This window comes from Blastocystis sp. subtype 4 (genome assembly GCF_000743755.1).
Source record: "Blastocystis sp. subtype 4 strain WR1 chromosome Unknown seqid_0219, whole genome shotgun sequence".
NCBI classification, from domain to species: domain Eukaryota; class Bigyra; order Opalinata; family Blastocystidae; genus Blastocystis; species Blastocystis sp. subtype 4.
The window spans coordinates 1-18,168 of record NW_014569328.1 but is presented as its reverse complement, the minus strand read 5'-3'; the positions used below and the strand labels follow the sequence as shown (position 1 = coordinate 18,168).

General features: G+C 40.6%; 13 protein-coding genes across 13 annotated transcripts; 2 read left to right on the top strand and 11 right to left on the bottom strand.

Annotated features, from left to right (window-relative positions):
• Positions 1-119: 119 nt before the first annotated feature.
• Positions 120-686, bottom strand: JH06_3313 (hypothetical protein; the record flags this gene model as incomplete). The annotated part of the gene is made up of 2 exons (XM_014670871.1): positions 120-580; positions 611-686. 2 exons carry the CDS (start codon positions 684-686, stop codon positions 120-122), a joined length of 537 nt encoding a protein of 178 aa, XP_014526357.1.
• Positions 687-900: 214 nt separating this feature from the next.
• JH06_3312 (hypothetical protein) lies at positions 901-1,472 on the bottom strand (the record flags this gene model as incomplete). The annotated part of the gene is made up of 2 exons (XM_014670870.1): positions 901-1,364; positions 1,397-1,472. The coding sequence occupies 2 exons, from the start codon at positions 1,470-1,472 to the stop codon at positions 901-903; spliced, it is 540 nt and encodes a 179-aa protein (XP_014526356.1).
• A 1,311-nt stretch (positions 1,473-2,783) lies between these two features.
• Positions 2,784-3,294, bottom strand: JH06_3311 (calmodulin; the record flags this gene model as incomplete). Its single annotated transcript, XM_014670869.1, has 3 exons — positions 2,784-2,986; positions 3,017-3,230; positions 3,265-3,294. The coding sequence occupies 3 exons, from the start codon at positions 3,292-3,294 to the stop codon at positions 2,784-2,786; spliced, it is 447 nt and encodes a 148-aa protein (XP_014526355.1).
• Positions 3,295-3,514: 220 nt separating this feature from the next.
• JH06_3310 (acetyltransferase family protein) lies at positions 3,515-4,097 on the bottom strand (the record flags this gene model as incomplete). The annotated part of the gene is made up of 5 exons (XM_014670868.1): positions 3,515-3,646; positions 3,676-3,742; positions 3,782-3,841; positions 3,872-3,966; positions 3,996-4,097. 5 exons carry the CDS (start codon positions 4,095-4,097, stop codon positions 3,515-3,517), a joined length of 456 nt encoding a protein of 151 aa, XP_014526354.1.
• A 216-nt stretch (positions 4,098-4,313) lies between these two features.
• On the top strand, positions 4,314-6,373 carry JH06_3309 (wd40 repeat protein; the record flags this gene model as incomplete). The annotated part of the gene is given in 10 exon segments (XM_014670867.1): positions 4,314-4,361; positions 4,412-4,529; positions 4,541-4,662; positions 4,697-4,767; positions 4,798-4,989; positions 5,019-5,196; positions 5,227-5,374; positions 5,400-5,662; positions 5,693-5,827; positions 5,858-6,373. The coding sequence occupies 10 exon segments, from the start codon at positions 4,314-4,316 to the stop codon at positions 6,371-6,373; spliced, it is 1,791 nt and encodes a 596-aa protein (XP_014526353.1).
• Positions 6,374-6,698: 325 nt separating this feature from the next.
• On the top strand, positions 6,699-7,848 carry JH06_3308 (hypothetical protein; the record flags this gene model as incomplete). Its single annotated transcript, XM_014670866.1, has 2 exons — positions 6,699-7,566; positions 7,598-7,848. The coding sequence occupies 2 exons, from the start codon at positions 6,699-6,701 to the stop codon at positions 7,846-7,848; spliced, it is 1,119 nt and encodes a 372-aa protein (XP_014526352.1).
• A 19-nt stretch (positions 7,849-7,867) lies between these two features.
• Positions 7,868-8,573, bottom strand: JH06_3307 (hypothetical protein; the record flags this gene model as incomplete). Its single annotated transcript, XM_014670865.1, has 3 exons — positions 7,868-8,173; positions 8,203-8,449; positions 8,479-8,573. 3 exons carry the CDS (start codon positions 8,571-8,573, stop codon positions 7,868-7,870), a joined length of 648 nt encoding a protein of 215 aa, XP_014526351.1.
• Positions 8,574-8,863: 290 nt separating this feature from the next.
• Positions 8,864-10,105, bottom strand: JH06_3306 (hypothetical protein; the record flags this gene model as incomplete). Its single annotated transcript, XM_014670864.1, has 5 exons — positions 8,864-8,906; positions 8,937-9,643; positions 9,675-9,807; positions 9,837-9,925; positions 9,956-10,105. 5 exons carry the CDS (start codon positions 10,103-10,105, stop codon positions 8,864-8,866), a joined length of 1,122 nt encoding a protein of 373 aa, XP_014526350.1.
• Positions 10,106-10,220: 115 nt separating this feature from the next.
• On the bottom strand, positions 10,221-12,867 carry JH06_3305 (hypothetical protein; the record flags this gene model as incomplete). The annotated part of the gene is made up of 5 exons (XM_014670863.1): positions 10,221-10,559; positions 10,590-12,434; positions 12,466-12,559; positions 12,591-12,646; positions 12,682-12,867. The coding sequence occupies 5 exons, from the start codon at positions 12,865-12,867 to the stop codon at positions 10,221-10,223; spliced, it is 2,520 nt and encodes an 839-aa protein (XP_014526349.1).
• Positions 12,868-13,427: 560 nt separating this feature from the next.
• On the bottom strand, positions 13,428-13,964 carry JH06_3304 (hypothetical protein; the record flags this gene model as incomplete). Its single annotated transcript, XM_014670862.1, has 1 exon — positions 13,428-13,964. One exon carries the CDS (start codon positions 13,962-13,964, stop codon positions 13,428-13,430), a length of 537 nt encoding a protein of 178 aa, XP_014526348.1.
• Positions 13,965-15,269: 1,305 nt separating this feature from the next.
• Positions 15,270-16,840, bottom strand: JH06_3303 (u4 u6 small nuclear ribonucleoprotein; the record flags this gene model as incomplete). Its single annotated transcript, XM_014670861.1, has 7 exons — positions 15,270-15,449; positions 15,480-15,656; positions 15,686-15,848; positions 15,879-16,102; positions 16,133-16,211; positions 16,242-16,670; positions 16,701-16,840. The coding sequence occupies 7 exons, from the start codon at positions 16,838-16,840 to the stop codon at positions 15,270-15,272; spliced, it is 1,392 nt and encodes a 463-aa protein (XP_014526347.1).
• Positions 16,841-17,335: 495 nt separating this feature from the next.
• On the bottom strand, positions 17,336-17,574 carry JH06_3302 (hypothetical protein; the record flags this gene model as incomplete). The annotated part of the gene is made up of 2 exons (XM_014670860.1): positions 17,336-17,448; positions 17,481-17,574. The coding sequence occupies 2 exons, from the start codon at positions 17,572-17,574 to the stop codon at positions 17,336-17,338; spliced, it is 207 nt and encodes a 68-aa protein (XP_014526346.1).
• A 320-nt stretch (positions 17,575-17,894) lies between these two features.
• On the bottom strand, positions 17,895-18,168 carry JH06_3301 (histone H3; the record flags this gene model as incomplete). Its single annotated transcript, XM_014670859.1, has 1 exon — positions 17,895-18,168. A coding segment is annotated over one exon (274 nt), but the record flags the coding sequence as incomplete, so codon positions are not given.

Sequence of the window (18,168 nt, the reverse complement as noted above, 5' to 3'; positions counted from 1 at the left end):
AGAAGAAGTGAAGAAAGTGATGGGAGGACTAGACAGAGTTGTTTATCTTATTGAAAAGGAACGAATGACTCAGGAAGTTAAGCAATAATATGTTTACAAGAAACAGTTGCTAAATCCTATTACTGTTCGAATTCCTTATTCAGAGGGAGAAGCAATTGTGAAACACCTCCAATAATCTCATCCATGACATTTATACCATTTCCGCGATTCCGCTTATCTGCATCCACAAACCAGTTTTCCAAGCGATAATTGACCAATCCTGTCAACCATCCTTGTACTGACATCTTTTTAATATATTCTGTCTTGTTTTTGTCATCCGCACAAGCCGAATACACACATAGCTCATCTATAGTTGCCAAAGAAGTCATGCATAGATTCTTTGTCCGTAATGTCAATGTTTTCGTTTTGGGATCCACAATAGATTCTTCGCCTGCATATGTTGCCACATTCCCAACAATGGCCTTCACAAAGGCAGGAACATCTTGAGAAATTACATGAAGTCGTTTGGTGACCAGACGACCCTCTGAATCAATACTACGACTGAGTACAAGAGCTCTGGATTGAGAGCACTTAGGATGCCCTAACGATCAGAATGATGAATAATGCGTACAGTACTTCTTCCAAAAGGAAGATGTTACGCGATCCCAGTCACAATCATACTCATGTTGAAATTCACTATCTTTCATGGAATCAACTAACACCAAAGAATTAACTAAAGTGTTAAAAGTGAAACAATCCTTCCGTTAAAGAATTGATAGCTCGGATTCGTTCTGTCAAAAGTCTGAAAATAACCGCGGAAGTGTTGTTTCGAGAATAGTTAAAGTGATCTAAATAGATCTGGATCCTCTCTGCTTATATAACAAACAAACAACCATATAAATGACAGTTAAAGTACAATCATCACTGGGTTGCTTTCGCCTCATCGATACCATAATCAATAACAGTAGCTCCTGACAAAATAGAATTAATTACATCTACTCCCTTCTTGAAGTGGTGACCTTCGTTGTAAGCATACCACTTTTCAATCTGATTGTTGAGAAGACTTGCTGTACTTCCATAAGTTGTTGTAGATTTCACATACAACGTCTTCGAAGGATCTGTTGGACAGACAGTGTAGCTACTCGTATCCAACGCAGTGGCCTGTCTTGTAAATGACAGGTTCTTAGAGTGGATGGACAGGATCTTCTTTTTGGGATCAATAATGGTCTCCTCACCACCATACGTCGTAATATTACCAAACAATCGACACATGAAGTAAGGGAGGTTCTGAGTAATCACATGCAAACGTTTCGTCACTAATCTACCCTCCGAATCAATGTAACGATTCAGTACATAGGTCCTGGAATGAGAACAATTTGGATGCCCTAAAGAATAAACTACTAGTATCAGAACCTACAGTACTTCTTCCAAAACGCTGAGGTCACCTTATCCCACTCCATATCATATACGTTAGAATATTCGTTGACTCTCATTTGTTCAAACAGAGAAACGAACGGAATTCAATCTGTACGATTTACCTAATCATGAAAACGAGAAACAAGCCAAAATCGACCCAATTCTTGGCATCGAGTTGTACATGTCAAATAATGAACAAATCCTCTTAAACTCCGTTATATTTAAATGAACACAGAAGATTGATTGAGAGTTAAAGAGATACAGAAAAGGCGGGGATTACAGTGTTGCAGCCATGCGAAAATACGTTCACTGAGTGCAAAGTAGATCCAATCAATCACAATTAACTATGCAATGACTCTTTTCAATAGACATCTTTCAAAAATGAGTGAGCGGTCACCAAGGAAATTGAAAGCTGCCGACAGAGACCGTATTCAAGATGCAAGGAAACAGATTATTCAATGTGAGAGCATAATTCGGAAAGTTCTGGCAATTCATAACTGCTTTGAAGAATTGAGGAATTTGGACAGCGAAAGTTGGTTCAACTGGATGATTTCATGTTTAGGTGATGGAAGTATCGTAAATGGTTCGGGAGTGGAAAGACAGTCTCCTCTAAAAAAGAAAATGGATGCTAATGAATACTACAACAACTCTCATGTGGATATGTAGTTCTTGTATGATAGGATCACAATCAGCAGTTCAACGTTAAAACCTGCTAGCAGTCATGTGTCAACCCCAATCTTTATTCGTTCGACTCCTTCAAAAACGACTCCTGTTGTCTCTCGAGTCAAACCTGTTTCTGCTCATATTCCGACTCCAGTTCCTGTTCATGGTTTGTCTTATTTGTCTACGGTGTCAAGACGTTCGTCGTTATCAGAGAACGTTAGTGGTTATTCTCCTCGACCTTCACGTCATGGATCTACAGATATTCGCAAATTGTATCCAGAAGCCGCCCTGCACACGCCTACAAAACGTCATACACGAGCAGTATTGGGATGTTTGGTTTGATTATCCCTAGCCAGATACAAATAGTTATGCAATAAATACGAACGCTGATCCAGAAGAGAATGAACGTCATATTCGATGGATTGACAAAGCGTAGGAGTCATCTTTTCTTCTTATCATAGACTCCAAAAGCCACTTATTCAAAGTACTCCACCTCCATCTAAACCACTACATCGAGAGTCTACAGTATTGAAATCGTGTATGGATTCTCCTGACATCCAGACGAAGGAAGAACTCGCTCAGCAGCGGCTAGCCATGTTAGAGAAGCAACGAGCAATTTACTTGGAAGAGATGAAGAGGAAAAAAGCTCGCCTCTTTTGATATCACTACTAATTTTAAATTTTGCGGTTACAGAACTATCATATGTTTGGTAACAAACAGTCTATTTAGTTCATCAGTGCTTTAAACTCCTTAGCATTGATCTTGCCATCTCCATCCTTATCTGCTTCCTTTATCATTGCATCCAGCTGTTTGTCAGTCAGATTCTCTCCCAGTCGGTTCATCACCTGACGCAACTCACTCTTTGTGATATAACCATCCTTATCAACATCAAATACAGCAAATGCCTCTTCCATTTCATCAACATCCTCTGTACATTAGCATTTCTCGACTCACCTACCTGACGCTTTAATCTGTTGAGAAATAATCTTCATAAACTCGTCGTAACTAATCTGACCATCCTTATCTCGGTCCACATTCAACAACATTTCTTCAATATCATCTTCTGTAGGATTCTGTCCCAGAGAACGCATAATTGTCTTCAACTCCTGACGTGAAATCATTCCATCCTTATTCTTGTCGAAAACCTCGAAAGCCTGCGTGTATTCCTTCTTCTGTGAATAACTTCATCGAATATTGTAAACGTACCTGTTCTTCTGTAAGTTCGATACCAGGCATTTATATTCTCAACGAACGTTTATTTACGAGATACTAAGATTCACAGAAAATGGCAAAAGAAGTAGTGTTTTTTGCATGCTGATATTCTATTACAGTTTCTAATAGAACCTTTCCTAATCCATTATTGGATCTTCATTCTTATAAATATCTTCTTCTTGGAATCGAATCAGTTTCTCCTCCTACTCACTCTTAGAATGGATGGTGTCTTCGAACATTCAAATCAAGACAGAATTGGACTCAAACGCATGTAATACAGTTCGCCCCTTAATGGATCATGGATCTCTTCAACTACAACGAAACCATGTTTTTCGTATAAATGACGAGCCATTTCTGTTCCGGTAAGAGTAATCGGCTATTGCTAATATATCCATTCTACATTACATAAGAAGGATACTCTTGATTATGAATGGTTATCAATTGCTGAAGGATCGTTGATGCAATTCCCATTCTCTTTTATTTCATTACTCTTTCAATTGATACTTGATACTCTTTCAATACAAATAACCGTTTAAGACTATCACAATTCACACTTCCAACTCCAACAATACTATTATTCATCCTCATCTCCAATGATAACGCATCCTGATCCTTTGCACAAATAAAAGTGTATTCAGGGAATTGAGACACAATCATGTCTGGAGTGTTGATTTCTAGCATTCGATCAATTTCAGACTAGTTCAAAAGGATTCCACAATAATTACCTTTGGATATTGACTCGCCGATGTAGAAAGGAGGGTTGATACAATCACTGCAGAAATCGCCTTTGCATCATCTACTGTTGCAATTGAGTAAGATATCTTCATCTGACTGGAAATGCAGTGAAAGGGAAGAACTGTTTTCTCGCTTTGAAACTTGTTATAGCAAGTCTTATATCAAATATCCATATTCAGATTGATAAAACAGAAGAGTTGGTTCATATTCCAGAAAAAGGCTCGATTTCGTCTGTATCTCCTCGCATTTTCGACCAAATCTAACATCCCAATTGATCTTTTCTATTTCTGAAAGGGTTTTCTTAAATCATGGATGCTACAGTATCGAATACTCAAAGAGGGACGTCTGTTCCTACTGTAGGCTGTGTTTCGTTTATTTCGCTTGTTTCTCTTACCATATTCTCTAGAAATCTTCTATTTCGAAGGAATTCCAAGGGATCATAACTGGATATGACTTTTTCGGTACTCTTCCCGAGTATAGCAATCTTGCTGTATTTCTTATTCTTGCCGTGTTCACTCATCCTTGTAGAATGTAGCTGAGTTCATATCTGTTGATATCCACCCTACAAAGCCTCTGGTAGTGACTGCTGATGTTCAGGATAATGTCGTCATATGGAACTATGAGTCCAAGTCTATTATCTACAGAACGTCGTCTTCTGTATCCTTTAGCTTCATAGAGGCTTAGATTGTAGATGCTGTTTGATCAGTGCTCTTCATATAAATTGCAACAGAAACAGAACGAGGATATTCCAAAATTGAATGAGTATCGTTTAGAATGGTATTTGATAGCTAGAACGAAAGATGCTGCTACCGCTCCTATGACTGGCTTAAGGAGTGTTATGTTCTTTGATAACGATACTCTTCTATGGTCAAATGCTTCATCTTATTCTCCCGTGTCTTCACAGTTTGTAATTGCCATCTATAATGAAGGATTCATTCTTATTGATTACATTGCTCAGACAGCAACAGAGGTTCGTAATACTATGTAGTATTTATGAATGAGTTTTATTCTAGTCATCTTCAAGGTTTGCAGTGTTCTTGTGTGCTGCCTCTAACTGGCCAATATCTGCTTGTTGGTACGAATGGTCACCTTTGTGTCTACAATCTAATTGATAATGTGATTCAGACATCTGTTGCTCATCTTAATGTTCTATTCATGACTCCTTACAAGCATGTCCAAACTGGATCTCTTGTAAGGATTTGTACTCAGTTTCATCATTAGTCATATAACCATCCAAGCAATAGTGTTCATGTAATTGCGATCAACAGTCAGAATCTGGCTATCTGTTGGGATGTGGCAATTGGAAGTAATAATGAATTCATTTCTATTACTCCTTCGTTTGCTTGTTTGGATGGAGCTATCTCTCAAGGTTGTTTCTTTCTTTTTCTTTTTAGGTTTAGGATTGGTGAATGAGATGGTCTATTCAGCTGATCTTGATTCTCTCTATGTGTTGGCTGCATCTAATCAAGTTATCCGTGTTGATCTCGGTGCTACTCCTGTCGCTGCTACTAATTCTACTCTTGTTGAGCTCGGATGCAAACAATGTATCCCAGCCACTGCTATGCAATCTGTGACTGTAAATGGTGCTACATTGAGTGATCTCTGTGAACCATTAGTACCTGCTATGCAGGAGAGATATGTTCCTGTGGTGAGTGGTGTATGAGCTGAATCTGAGAATAAGTGATAGATGGAGTATGTATCAGTTGTGGATCTAAAGACTGGAGTCATGACCAATATAACTGGATCAGAATGTATTCCTGAAGGATTGAAGGATAAGAACAAATTAACCAAGATTCGTACTATGAGTTCGGTTCATTCCAAAGTGAGTTATGGAGCATTGAATGAAAGATAGGTTGCTCTTGCTTCTCGTTATGGTGTAACAGTATTCAGCATTAACATGGTCACATCTCCCAGTGTGATTCCTCTGCAGAATCCAACCCTTCTTCAGGATCATATGGCTCATGTGTTGGTATATCAGAGTAATATGTTGTGTAAGGATAGTCAAGCTTTCTCATCATCAGATCATCAACTATACGATCTTGAAGAGAAACCTGTTGGTTCTGCTCTTGCTGTAACCTATCCTGCTGCTTGTCTTAAGGCTTCTCAGCAAGTTGGAGAGTCAATCACTCTATCAGGTACTCCTGTCATGGAACTCAACAGCGATGGTTCAATGTTGGCTCTGTTCTTCCCTGGCGCTACCACGCTTATTCTCTATTCAGTTGCTTATGAGTCAGGCACGGTGACTCTGAAACATATCGATCAATTTGTCAATATCTCAGCTTTCACATGGAGTTACCTTCCTTCTCGCTATGCTACAATTGAGAAAGAATCTATCATTGTTCATGTACCAGCATTGAAGTCCATCTAATCTATAGGACCGCACTGCCAATAGCCATACTTCCGTTATGATTCCTGGTGAATCTACTCCACTCACTCTCTTCGGTCATTATTTGCTGGGAGTTGGAATGAACCCAACAGAAGCTGAGATGCGATCCACGCACATTCACAGCCAGCATTTGATGTTCTTTGGATGGGATATTCAAAACCCCGAGCAGGCTGAAACTCCTACAACACCAATTGCAGGTGAAACTGAGAGTACAGCATTTGAATGGAAGAGACATCATCACTTGAAGTCTGTGGGTGCTCGTCTGCCAGCTCCAGAGAAAGTGATTGAGTTGAAGAAGGGTGGTCTGATGTTACTCTGCTACCATGACAAGACTGCAATCTATCGTGTGGAATCAGATTTCTCGTTAATTACTATCCAGAATCATCCTGTGATCTCTGCATACTATCAGAATAACTGCCTATTCCTCGTGACTCCTGTTACTCTCTTGCTTCTTCTGATCAACAAAACCACTGTTACCACATACACTCTGGCTCATGTATCATCTCTAACAACCATTCCTCCTCTTCAGGCTTCTGTCTATTCCAATCAAGTTGTTTTCAATACCATTTCCAGTCCTCTGTTGCCTCCTGTCCAGTTGATGCCACAAGGTGTATGTTCGGTGCTTCAGCTCTTCAAGGGACATCTGTTAATGGCTTCAGCTGCCAGTCATGTCGTTTGTTTGCCCTTGAATCATCCTTCGATTCGCTTCGTCATGCTGATGGCTGCTGATCAGGTAGAGATGGCTCTTCACTGGAGTAAGCAGATTCGACATGATCAGCATGATGCATTGGCATACGTGTTACAGTCATGGGGACATATCGAGAAGTGTCTGGAGTTACCTGGTTTGTCTCCTTCTCTGCGTCTGAGCTTCCAGCTGTCGCGTGAAGATGTATCCTCCATTGTGAAGATTGTGAAGAAGGGAGATTTGAGTGTATTGGATCAAGCTGATGTGGTGAATGTGGATTACCGTGTTACTCCTGTGGATCAGTTGCCAGGTGTAAGAAGAGCAGCCCTTCTGTTGGCAAAGAATGGTAAGAAGGAGGAATTGAAGAAATTATTCAAGTTATGTCAGAAGACAGATCGTGATGAGGATGCTGAATTTGTAGCAACGTTCCTGTACAAGGATGATCCTTCACTGTTGTTAGATGCATTAAAGAAGGAGAATAAATATCATGGTTGGTTATTGACTTATTGCTAAGTGATTAGATGCTGCTTTGCTGAGCAAGATGAACACTAAGTATCATAAGGAATTGCCTGATTTGGTTCAAGCTTGGAATCAACAATTAAAGACAGAAGCACGTTCTTCTTCTTATTTGGCTGGTGTTGAAGTTGTATTGGAGGAAAGTGCAAAGACTGCTCGTAAGGCGAAGGCAACCTCGAAGACTGCATCGAAGGGAAGCAAGACAAGTGCTAAAAGTGGTGCGACTGAAGGAAGAAGAAGACGTCGTAGAGGTTAATTTGCTAATTATTGTGTTGCTAAGTGTTTGGACAAACACATGAATATACGGCTAAGGGATCATGATCCACTTGAGAGATCTTAACTTCATAGTTCTCGTCCAATTGTCTGTCTAGTTCCATTTTTATTTCCTTTAGATAGCCTCGTTCAGTGTTGGAATGATTGCAGACAATCACAGTACGTCCACATGAAACAGCTTCCAGAATGTGGTGATGACTCATCTCTCCTGTAAGATACAGCTCTGCTTCTACACCTGACAACACCGAGTCTCCAGAGCCAGCACATACAGCAAACGATCTGACTGGAGTTTTGAGAGGTCGATCTGTCTATATTGAATCCTTTTTCTCATTTCTACAGCGACCTGAACATTCTTCAGCTGAAGATGTTTCCTCACACGACGGATCACTTCTTCAATTGTAGGATGCGGATCCGAAAACTCTGCAATACGCCCTATTCCTGTGTGTGGGTCATCAGAATTGGGAGTTATGGGAACAGAGGACCAAATATCACCCATTCCTCTCACAAGCCAATCATTGACTCCATTCACTGCAGCATCACAAGCAGTATGAGGAGAATAGATGGCAATGTCATTCTGGGTACATCTGCGTCTCATCAACAGAAGATAACATACCTCATAAGAATACGAGGAACACGTTCAGTTGGATCCAATCTCTTGATTCCATGGAAAATGATAGGATGGTATGTAATGATAGCACCAGCATTCATTTCAATCGCTTCATCTACAACCTAAAGTTAATAAAGAACGAAAATTAAAACCGAATCAACAATGTCATTGCAAAGCAGGATCTTCAGTTTCCCATCAATTATTTTTTCTCTTAGTGGCGAAAGGAGTACTCCCACATTATCCCTATATATAATCCTTGATGTCATCAATAACCAGCTTTCCGCTAATTTTAGAGGAGCTAATCTTTTCATTACACTCCAAACACGCTCTAGGTTGGCACTCATGATGTAGGAACAACAAACAATGAAAGAACAACCTCACCGTTGCTGCGTTATACTCTAAACTTACTGAGATGATAACGATTCCGATTGATACTACAAATTAGAATCTTCCTACGAACCTACCAAGCCTTCATCTTAGGGAAACAACAATACTTGAAGTAAGATCCCGAATTGCAGGGACATTTCATTGTCAAGAACTTTAGAATCCCTTTCAATTGATGTTTTCGAGGAATCACTTGGATGCGATTAACCATCTCCTCTGTTACCAATTGATCAAACGGAAGGTCTCCACACCACTGATCGGAACACACATGCTTCTTCACCTTGTATCGTTTCTTCATATGGCGGATCACCTTTAGATTCCGTTTGATAATCTCTTCTTTGGACAAAATCCGTGGTTGTTTTGATCGAATCTTTGCCTTAGGAGTCATAACAGGGTTCGATGTGTGTTCCACCTTGGAGTTCTCTTTACAAGAGACAGTAGGTGTTATTTCTATTTTCGGTTCTCCAACTGCAGTAGTTTGTACATCCGAAGTAGCTGCAGTCTCTATTGCATGTGTTTGTATCTCACTACCATCTGGACGAAGAACAACTGTGTTTGAAGAAGACTTCTGCGATAGTGCAACATAGTTCTTTCCTCGTACGCTCATGTAGTGACAGGATCCCACATACACGATACGTATCACTCGATCGACATTAGGAAAGTTCTGAAGTTCTAGGTCGGGTCTTCGGTCTTGGTACACAACAACGTTACAATTATAACAGTTGGAAATGGCGTTGATCTCCAGATCCCCTCCCCATGTACCACTCTTCATCATTCTATGAACATACTAAATGTAAAGAGTTTAACAAGAAAATGACTTTTGTAAAAGGCTCTCGATCTTGATCCATGAAAGGAATATAGTTACCTTTGTGTTGAATCATGTATTGCACTGCATTCTTGCGGACTTCTACATGACGATTCTGATTACCAAACAGTTGATCGGCACATGACCTATAGTCCATCCAAAAGAACAAACATACCTAAAGAGACAATTTCCATCTGGGACAATGGACCGAATAGAAAACCCTTGAGACTCCAGTCGCTTAAATACACTTATTCCAGAGGACTGCTATACATGATATATTCAATAAGTTCAAACAACAAACTTTGGACTAGGATGAGATACTGTAGAATCATAATGTTTCGACTGTGTTCGTTTTGAACTGCTCTTGTTCCCATTCTCCACCTGTTTTATCAGTTTTTCATCCTTCTTGTCGCTCAATCGGTGATGTCTTCTTTTATGTCCCATTTCTGTAATCAATACTTATAGCAAACTGTATACAACAGAATGGAAACAACTGAAAGAAAGATAAAAGGAAATGAGAACAAGAAACCACAAGTATCTAGAGATGTCAACAAACAGTTTAATGATGATGATGACGATGCTTTCGCTCACCCTCGCCCTTCTCCGTCTTCTCTTCCTTCTTTGAGTGATGACGATGCGATCGATGTTTTTTGCCTGATACAGAAGTATCTTCTTTAGGTGCTGGCTTTTCTTCTTCAGATGTGCTATCCTCCTCAGCATTTCCGATAACAGTGAATCGGACAGAAGTCTCTTCTTCCTCCTTCTTTCCTTCCACAATTGGCACACCCACATCCTCCAATGTGAGTTCCTGGATCTCTCCTTCCTCCTCTTCTTCCTTCTCCAGATAGAACTGCTCCTTCTCGCGACGATGGGACTTCTTTCCATGATGACGATGATGCTAACATTCATTCTCTCCTCACATCCTTACACGACCCTCTTCACGGTTCTCAGCATAGCTGAATAACGGTGCATCAACAAACGTGATCGTTGAAGTCTTCTCCACCTCCTTCGGCAGATCAAAGCTTGCAATTGGAGTATCCAAATCCAATCCTTCTGGCATCTTCACTTTTCGTTGAGCCTTTGCAGATACAGGTAACAATTCTTCTGTCAAACGCTCCAACAACTCGGATAACTGCTTAATGCCACCTTCCTTCTCTTCTGTCTGTTCTCCAGCAGTTTCTTCCTCCTCTTCCTTTGGTGTATCCTCTCGTGGAGTCTCTGCGTTTTCACTCTCAATAGCTTTGCCTAAATTAATCTCCGTATCACTATCCACAGAGGTCGAGACAGCATCTGTCTTCTCGTTCATGGAAGTCAGATTCTTGCGCTCCTCATTCATCTTATCAATCTCTCCCTGGACATCCTCATGGGACTCAATTGCAACCACTTCATTCTCGAAAGAATCAGTAGCATTCAGAACTTCACGAAGAAGTGAAGCACGGTAACGTACTTCATCACTCTCACTGGTCAGGAACTGTTCAGCATGAGCAATAACCGATTTCTTGATCAAACCAGCTTGCTCTGTGCCCGATCCCAATGCACAGATGAAGCGCAACGACACCTGAAGCAATGCTTGAAGAGTCACAGCCTGAATTTCGGAATTCAAATAGACAACAGAAGCAGAGGTGAGTGAAGTAAAGACCTTTGCAATCTGATCTTGTTGGAGATAACTAGAATACTCTCCCACCACCCAAGCAGCTCCAATCAACACATCATGCATTAAATCACTCACTAACTCAGGCTGCAAAAGAAGAGGCAACAGAGAGTTCACAGCAAAGAGACGAATTGCAGGGACACGTAATGCAATATCAATCAATTGATTAGAGAGAAGTTTTCCCTGACGAGAACCCCGAGTACACGCCAAATCCACCAATACAGACACGTACCACGCAAAGTCTTGCATATTCTTGTACATGTCTCGTGAGCACATATCTACAATGCCTCCAATAATATCTTCCTTCATTTCCATTTCAACACCACTATGGAGACAAGAAATCAAATCTTCAACCAAATTCTTAAGATTTTTGGAATTTGCAATGGCTTGGATCAAATGGAGAGCTTTGCTTCGAATTGTACTATCATTGGCCTTCAAACAACTCACAAACACAAATGATTTCTTTGCAACAATTGTGGGAGCAACCACTACCAACTTAAGAAGTCCACACAAGCCCAAGTATTTGAGATTCGGATCCGTATCTTCCACAAATTCCATCAATTTTGACATTTCCAATTCCGCGACCTTATTCACTTCTCTTTCCAATTTGCTTCCTGGTTTTACGTTCATGTAAATAAGACATTGCGTTACTCCAAGCATTGCCTCATACAGGAGAGACTTGGTTTCAGCAGTGCGCACAATCTTCACCAAAGGATCGAGAATCTTCTTAGCCAGACGTGGTTCCTTGGTCACCAGACTCATCAACAACTTAATAACCTTGATCAGAATCCATGTATTGTCCACGTTCACCAACAGATTGAAGATAGTCGGAGCCAATGCCTGATAGCGATCAGGATCCATACGAGCTAGTTCTGTAATCACACTTACAGTACTGCTTTGGACCGAAATATCAGAATCAACAAGAAGCGAAACCAATTGATCGAATGACTCTTCCAGAGCTGCAGGGTACTTCTTAAAGATACGGAACAAACAGAAAACAGCCTTTCGCCGCACAAAGGCACGCTTACTCTTCAAGAGAGTCAGAATGTCGGGAAGGAGGTCATGAGACAGTTCCTCATTTACAACCATGCTGAAACAATCCAAAGCCAGACCCACATCATACTAAACATCGACATCAACCTGAACAACCCACCTTATTCTTAGAAAGGAATGCCTTCTTGAGAGTGTTTGCGCAGAGAATAAAAAGCTCCGAATCAGGACGAATCAAAACAGTTGCAGCAAGATAACTACTGTCAAAACACAACCAAAACACGTTACCCGACACGTCTTTCTCTGTAAAGAGGCTGACTCATCACTTCGATCACATGAAACTCCTACAACATGACTTCATGACACAGTAGCTGCTTACAGCCCAATCAAACGTATATCCGAGAAGATTCAGATAGAGGAGCTTCTGGAGACTAATCACCTTATCATTTCGATCCGTTCCCTTGATCTCCTGACGAATCTCCGTCAACACCTCTGAAATGTACATCGTCGGGTCCTTTGAACTACGGATACCACGAACGACTTCTTGATATGATTTCTTAGCCATTTCTTCTTCTCTTTTATGGGTTTTGTGACAAGAAAACACAATGAACCGAGAACCGCGGTTCTTTTGGAGTAAACTATTCTTCATCAAGAAACAGATCAATGAGAATGTTGCATCATAATCGTAAATGCACTTCTTCTGGATGCCTTGACTTTTTCACGATCTTCTTCATTGTACATACTTTCAATCTGGAGTTAATTCGATTCGACTATGGTTACCTCTGGAAGGGAACGTAAATAGCCCATGTTTGTGATGGATGGAGTCGTCTTCAGCATGGCACAAATGGAACTAAACCCTGCAGACATTATATTATTGCTATCGAGAGAGAGGGTCTTCAACGAGTGGTGGTTCTGAACCGCTGTGCATAGTTGTTTGATGTCATCATCCATCAAACCACACTCATTCATGAAGAAATGTTGAATCGAAGTGGATGCCTGAAGTCCTTCTGCAATTTTGGATACAAGAATACCATGACAACTTGACAAGGACAAGGTTTCTAGTGTTTTCGACTGCTTAAGAAGCGTAGCAATCATAGCAGAAGCTTGGATTGATGAATACAAGGGTTACGTACACTTTCCAACTTCAGGAATGCGTAGATTTCCATCGAGATAAAGTTTTCTAAGCTTACAATTGGTGTACTTCACGAGGACATCACAGAGCATGCTGATACAGGCATCATCCATCTGACAGTTCTTAATGGATAATGCTTCGAGGGACTGGGACTGAGCAACTAGAGAGATCAATCGTTCCTGGAAGCGGTCTATTTGTAATACTGTTTCTACACTATTACAGTCCATCGGTGTATTATCAAGAATCAGAGTAGTGGCTTTGAGATTTACATTAAGAAGAAGCGATCCACATAGTCCTTCAGTCATAATCATGTCTCCTTTCAGGTCTCCTACTCCTAAACTAACCACATGTCCTCCAGCAATAAAAGGGTTTAAGACACTGAATACTTTATCATAGATAGGATTTCTTGAGATATCAAGCTGTCGCACAATGATCTCTCGTTTCTGGAGTGCTGTAATGACAACAGGCCACACGGGATTTGTTCCTGCGAGATTAATGGAAGACAGATTCAATGGCACAACTTCATTCATCCATGTAGCTAAGGCAGTAGATCCATCAGGTCCAAGAGTGTTGTCTGCGATGTCTAGAGATTGTAGTCTTTTAGTCAGACTTGGACACTCTTTGAGGGTCTGGAAGAAATGAACCATCACACTCTGATTCATGAGACAGTGAGCAAAGGAGAGTTCTGTAACTGAGGGAATAACAGGTAGCAGTTCCACAATCATTTCATTGGTGAATGGGAGGTCACTCAAGGTAAGAGACTCCAATCCACTATTTGGATTCTTCTTGAAAGCATTGATGAAACATGAGAGAGCCTATATCTGAGGAGAGGGATGTTGAAATACCTTTACTGTTGTCTTAATCTTCTGAACTGTTAGTGATTTGAGTGTCACATTAGAAGAGAGCATTATTCCCAGTGCTGGAATGATCATATCAATTCCTTGAATATCACGAACTGTGAGGGATTCAAACCATCTAACTCTCATTTCCCTAAATCACATCTACTGATCATAACGAAGAGTCTCAATGATAGCTGCACATTGTTGAGAATCAAGATTTCGATTTGAAGAGTCAATAATGACTGATTTGTTGCCCAACATAAAACGATCCAGAAGATTCTCTTCGATATCGATGAACGGCTGGGTTCCATACTTATTGCACATAACAGCATACCTACGAGTTACTAATATAACAAACTATTGCATGATCTTCAGGGCCTCACTGTACTTGGTTTTGTCAGGATCAAAAGCACATGGTTTTTCAGCACTAGGAACGAGAGTACTATGACAAAGGAACTGGATATTCACTTGAACCGTTGCTCTCTGCTCCATGGGAATAAGGGAACATATTGAATTGTATCGATTCAGTAGATTAGAAAGGAACTGTTCCGTATGCAGTGTGTGGAACATGATCCCCCAATTATCAAACTCGATTGTCACCTTTTCAGAATCATCCAGAGCCAGAAGGGTGAGATCGATGAGTAATCCCTCTCTTGCAAGCTACAATTCATATCAAGTCCAGATCCATTACTCGGTATCCTGTCATCAGTCCTGCTCGTAAGGTGATTATTCGAAATTCAGTAATTACCACCACACGTTTCTCAATACGTTGCTTTCTTCTACAAATATACCACTCTATTCATCCATACTTGTGCTGCTTTTCAACGTTGGTAGCGAACACAAAATTCTCACCCATCGATTCCACGAATTTCGTTATGGAATCTGGATATTATGGGACAAACATGACCTACTCAGCTGTGAAGCCGATAGAACGTTCATTCTATTCTTAGATTTGATCGTAAGACTGTTTTCCCAATTCACATGACTTTCGACCAATCAAAAATCATTATTAATTATCTCACAAACAGGCAACAAACGATTCATTTCAGGGACATAATTTACAACTGAATCCCAATGTTGTACTAATGACTTCTCTGCCATCTCCTGTCTTGCTTCAATATCACTATCACAATCCTTCATAATAAACTCTTTAAAATGGAACTGTTTGACTGTTCCCTACATCTAAGTACCTAATCCAAATCAAACTTGCCAAAGCAAAGTACATGCATTGGGAGTGGAATCGTCATTCTCCTCTGGGTTCTCCACAGGAAGTCGTTCCGACCAGTCAATACGATGTGTTAATAGCTTCAAGTAATGACGCATTGCCTTCTTCGTTCCTTCCACATATACCATCACACATCGAACTGAAGGCACAATTAGACACTATTTCAGACATTCCAAAAAGACCCTACTCTACCAACAAGATGATATTGCTGTGCATTGACACTCACTTTGAAACGATGTTTCTTGTCCGAGAGTGATTCAATACGGAACAAGCAGGCTTCCAACTCTCCTGTCTTACTTCCAATCACTTTACGTTCTCGTTTTTCCGCTGCTTCTTGCGGTGTGAGTTTGCTATGGATCAAGCAAGACAATGAACCATACCGTTCCTCGTTACGCATCTGATGAGCGAGTTTTCGCTTCTCAATTTGTTCTCTAACTAGATTATCAGCCCATGTGGGTTTCAATGTAGCTTCAGCTCCTAATACTTGTTTGAAATTACGATAATTAAGCTTCATTTCAGGTTTAGGAAGAAGACCAGCTTGAATTTTGATTCGCTTCTCTTCTTCTCTTTCAGCTCGATTCTTACGACGTTGTTTCTTTCTCTCCTATTTCTCAATTATTCTCTTCATTCTCACTTTCTTTGTCAACATTAATGGTAATGGCTTTGGAGGAGGTAACTTGTTTCTCTCCACGACTACAGGGTGTTCAATAACTCTAGATATCAGTAAATAAATCAATAATAACTCTTTCGTGATACAATGATCCAGACTCAGCATGTTGAAACTCACATCATCTTCATATTCACCTGCTTTGGCTGCTTTAGAAATGTCTTCAGGAAGCAGATCATAATCCCACCACTCCATCACAGGAACAGGATTGTGTGGAGGTGGAGGAAGAGCAGTTGGGTCCTTGATTGGAGTCTCAGCTTCCTCCTTCTTCTCCGTCACAGACTTTGGCTCAATAGTTTCTGCAAGAGTGGTCTGACTGATAGTCGCACGTACTTCTTGAGCTCTCATTTCCTCTGCGCGTTTCAGGAATGTACCTTCTTTGATGAAGTTGAATTCCTTCTTTCTACGTACATCATGGAGTGATGTCTTGATTCGGGGATCCATAATTGCACGATTCTTCAGTTTGGGCTTCGAACTCCCTGATGGAGAATACGTGGAAAGATAACTACACATCACATAGAGAATGAGGGATTACGGATTGACTTGAGACTTCTGTTGCTTCTTTTGATTAATTGCAAGAGTAGCCACAGGCTTAATAATAGCAGTTTCAACAACTTCACCAAACTCGTTAATCTCTCTTCCTTTATCATCGAATCGGAATGTTTTCTTCGGCATTGTAATTGTTTTCAGTGGAAGAAGAAATTGCGATGAGTCTTGCAAACTCTCCACCTTCTTTGTTGAAGACTCCAATTGTTGTTTCAATGCATTTGTTGTACCCTTTCCATCATTCTCATGTCGTGATGGCAAAGGAGAATGGCTTTTGGAACGAGTTCGATGATGATGACTTCTTCTTCTTGATTCACTTCTGTCACTGCGTCGACGACTCCTGTCTTCGCTACGTTCTCGACTCGAGCGATGATGACGTCGAGAACGATGAACACTTGGACTACTATCACGATAGCGATGTCGGTCATGACTTCGACTCGAACTCCGACTTCTGGATCTTCTCCTTGAATGGTCAGCCATTTCTATAGAATCAATAGTGTTTAGTATACAGACTAGTACGACACGGAAGGATCAAATTCAGAGAAACGGATTTCAACAAACAATCGAATGTGACAAGAAAAGCAACCACCCCGCATACCCATAATATCATAACAACGGTGTAATTTAAGCACCAATCAGAATGTTATTGATTGGAATATGAATCAACTTCACGAAATATCCAACGAGGCCCATCACAACAAATCCTACAGCAGTAGCAGTAGCTGTTTGCGTGAATTCTATTGATTAGGACAACCGGTTTGGATCCTACCTTTCTTATCGGGTTTCGTACAGCGATTGACAAGGAATTTACTATCTCTGACAAAGTCTTTCACAGGTTGAATGATATCAGTTTCAATAGTCATGTTTACAAAGGGATTATGTTCTTTCTCAAGATGATGATGATGCATGTACCCTAATTTATAATAGACCCTTATTATGGGCCCTATTATGAAAGAGTGAATAAGTACTATTTGGAGTGCCCATAGATTGATTCTGATTCGAAGATGAGTCTATCACTATCTCAACGGGGAATCGAAAACAAATTACAAATGAGTTCAATCCATGAAATCTTGGCATTGGTTTATACATATCCTAATGTACATGGAAATAACGAATCTATTGCTTATCATGACAGTGGTTATAACAAACAGGATGTTGCGGTATTGATAAACACCAGTCCCATTTACTTCTCGTTACGAATACGGCGAGCGAGTTGCATGTCACGAGGCATGATAGTCACACGCTTGGCGTGAATAGCGCACAGATTCGTATCCTCAAACAGAGAGACCAGATAAGCTTCAGCTGCCTCCTGAAGAGCCATAACAGCAGAACCCTGGAAACGAAGATCGTTCTTGAAGTCCTGAGCAACCTCACGGACCAAACGCTGGAAGGGGAGCTTACGGATCAGAAGCTCGGTGCTCTTCTGATACTTGCGGATCTCACGAAGAGCCACAGTT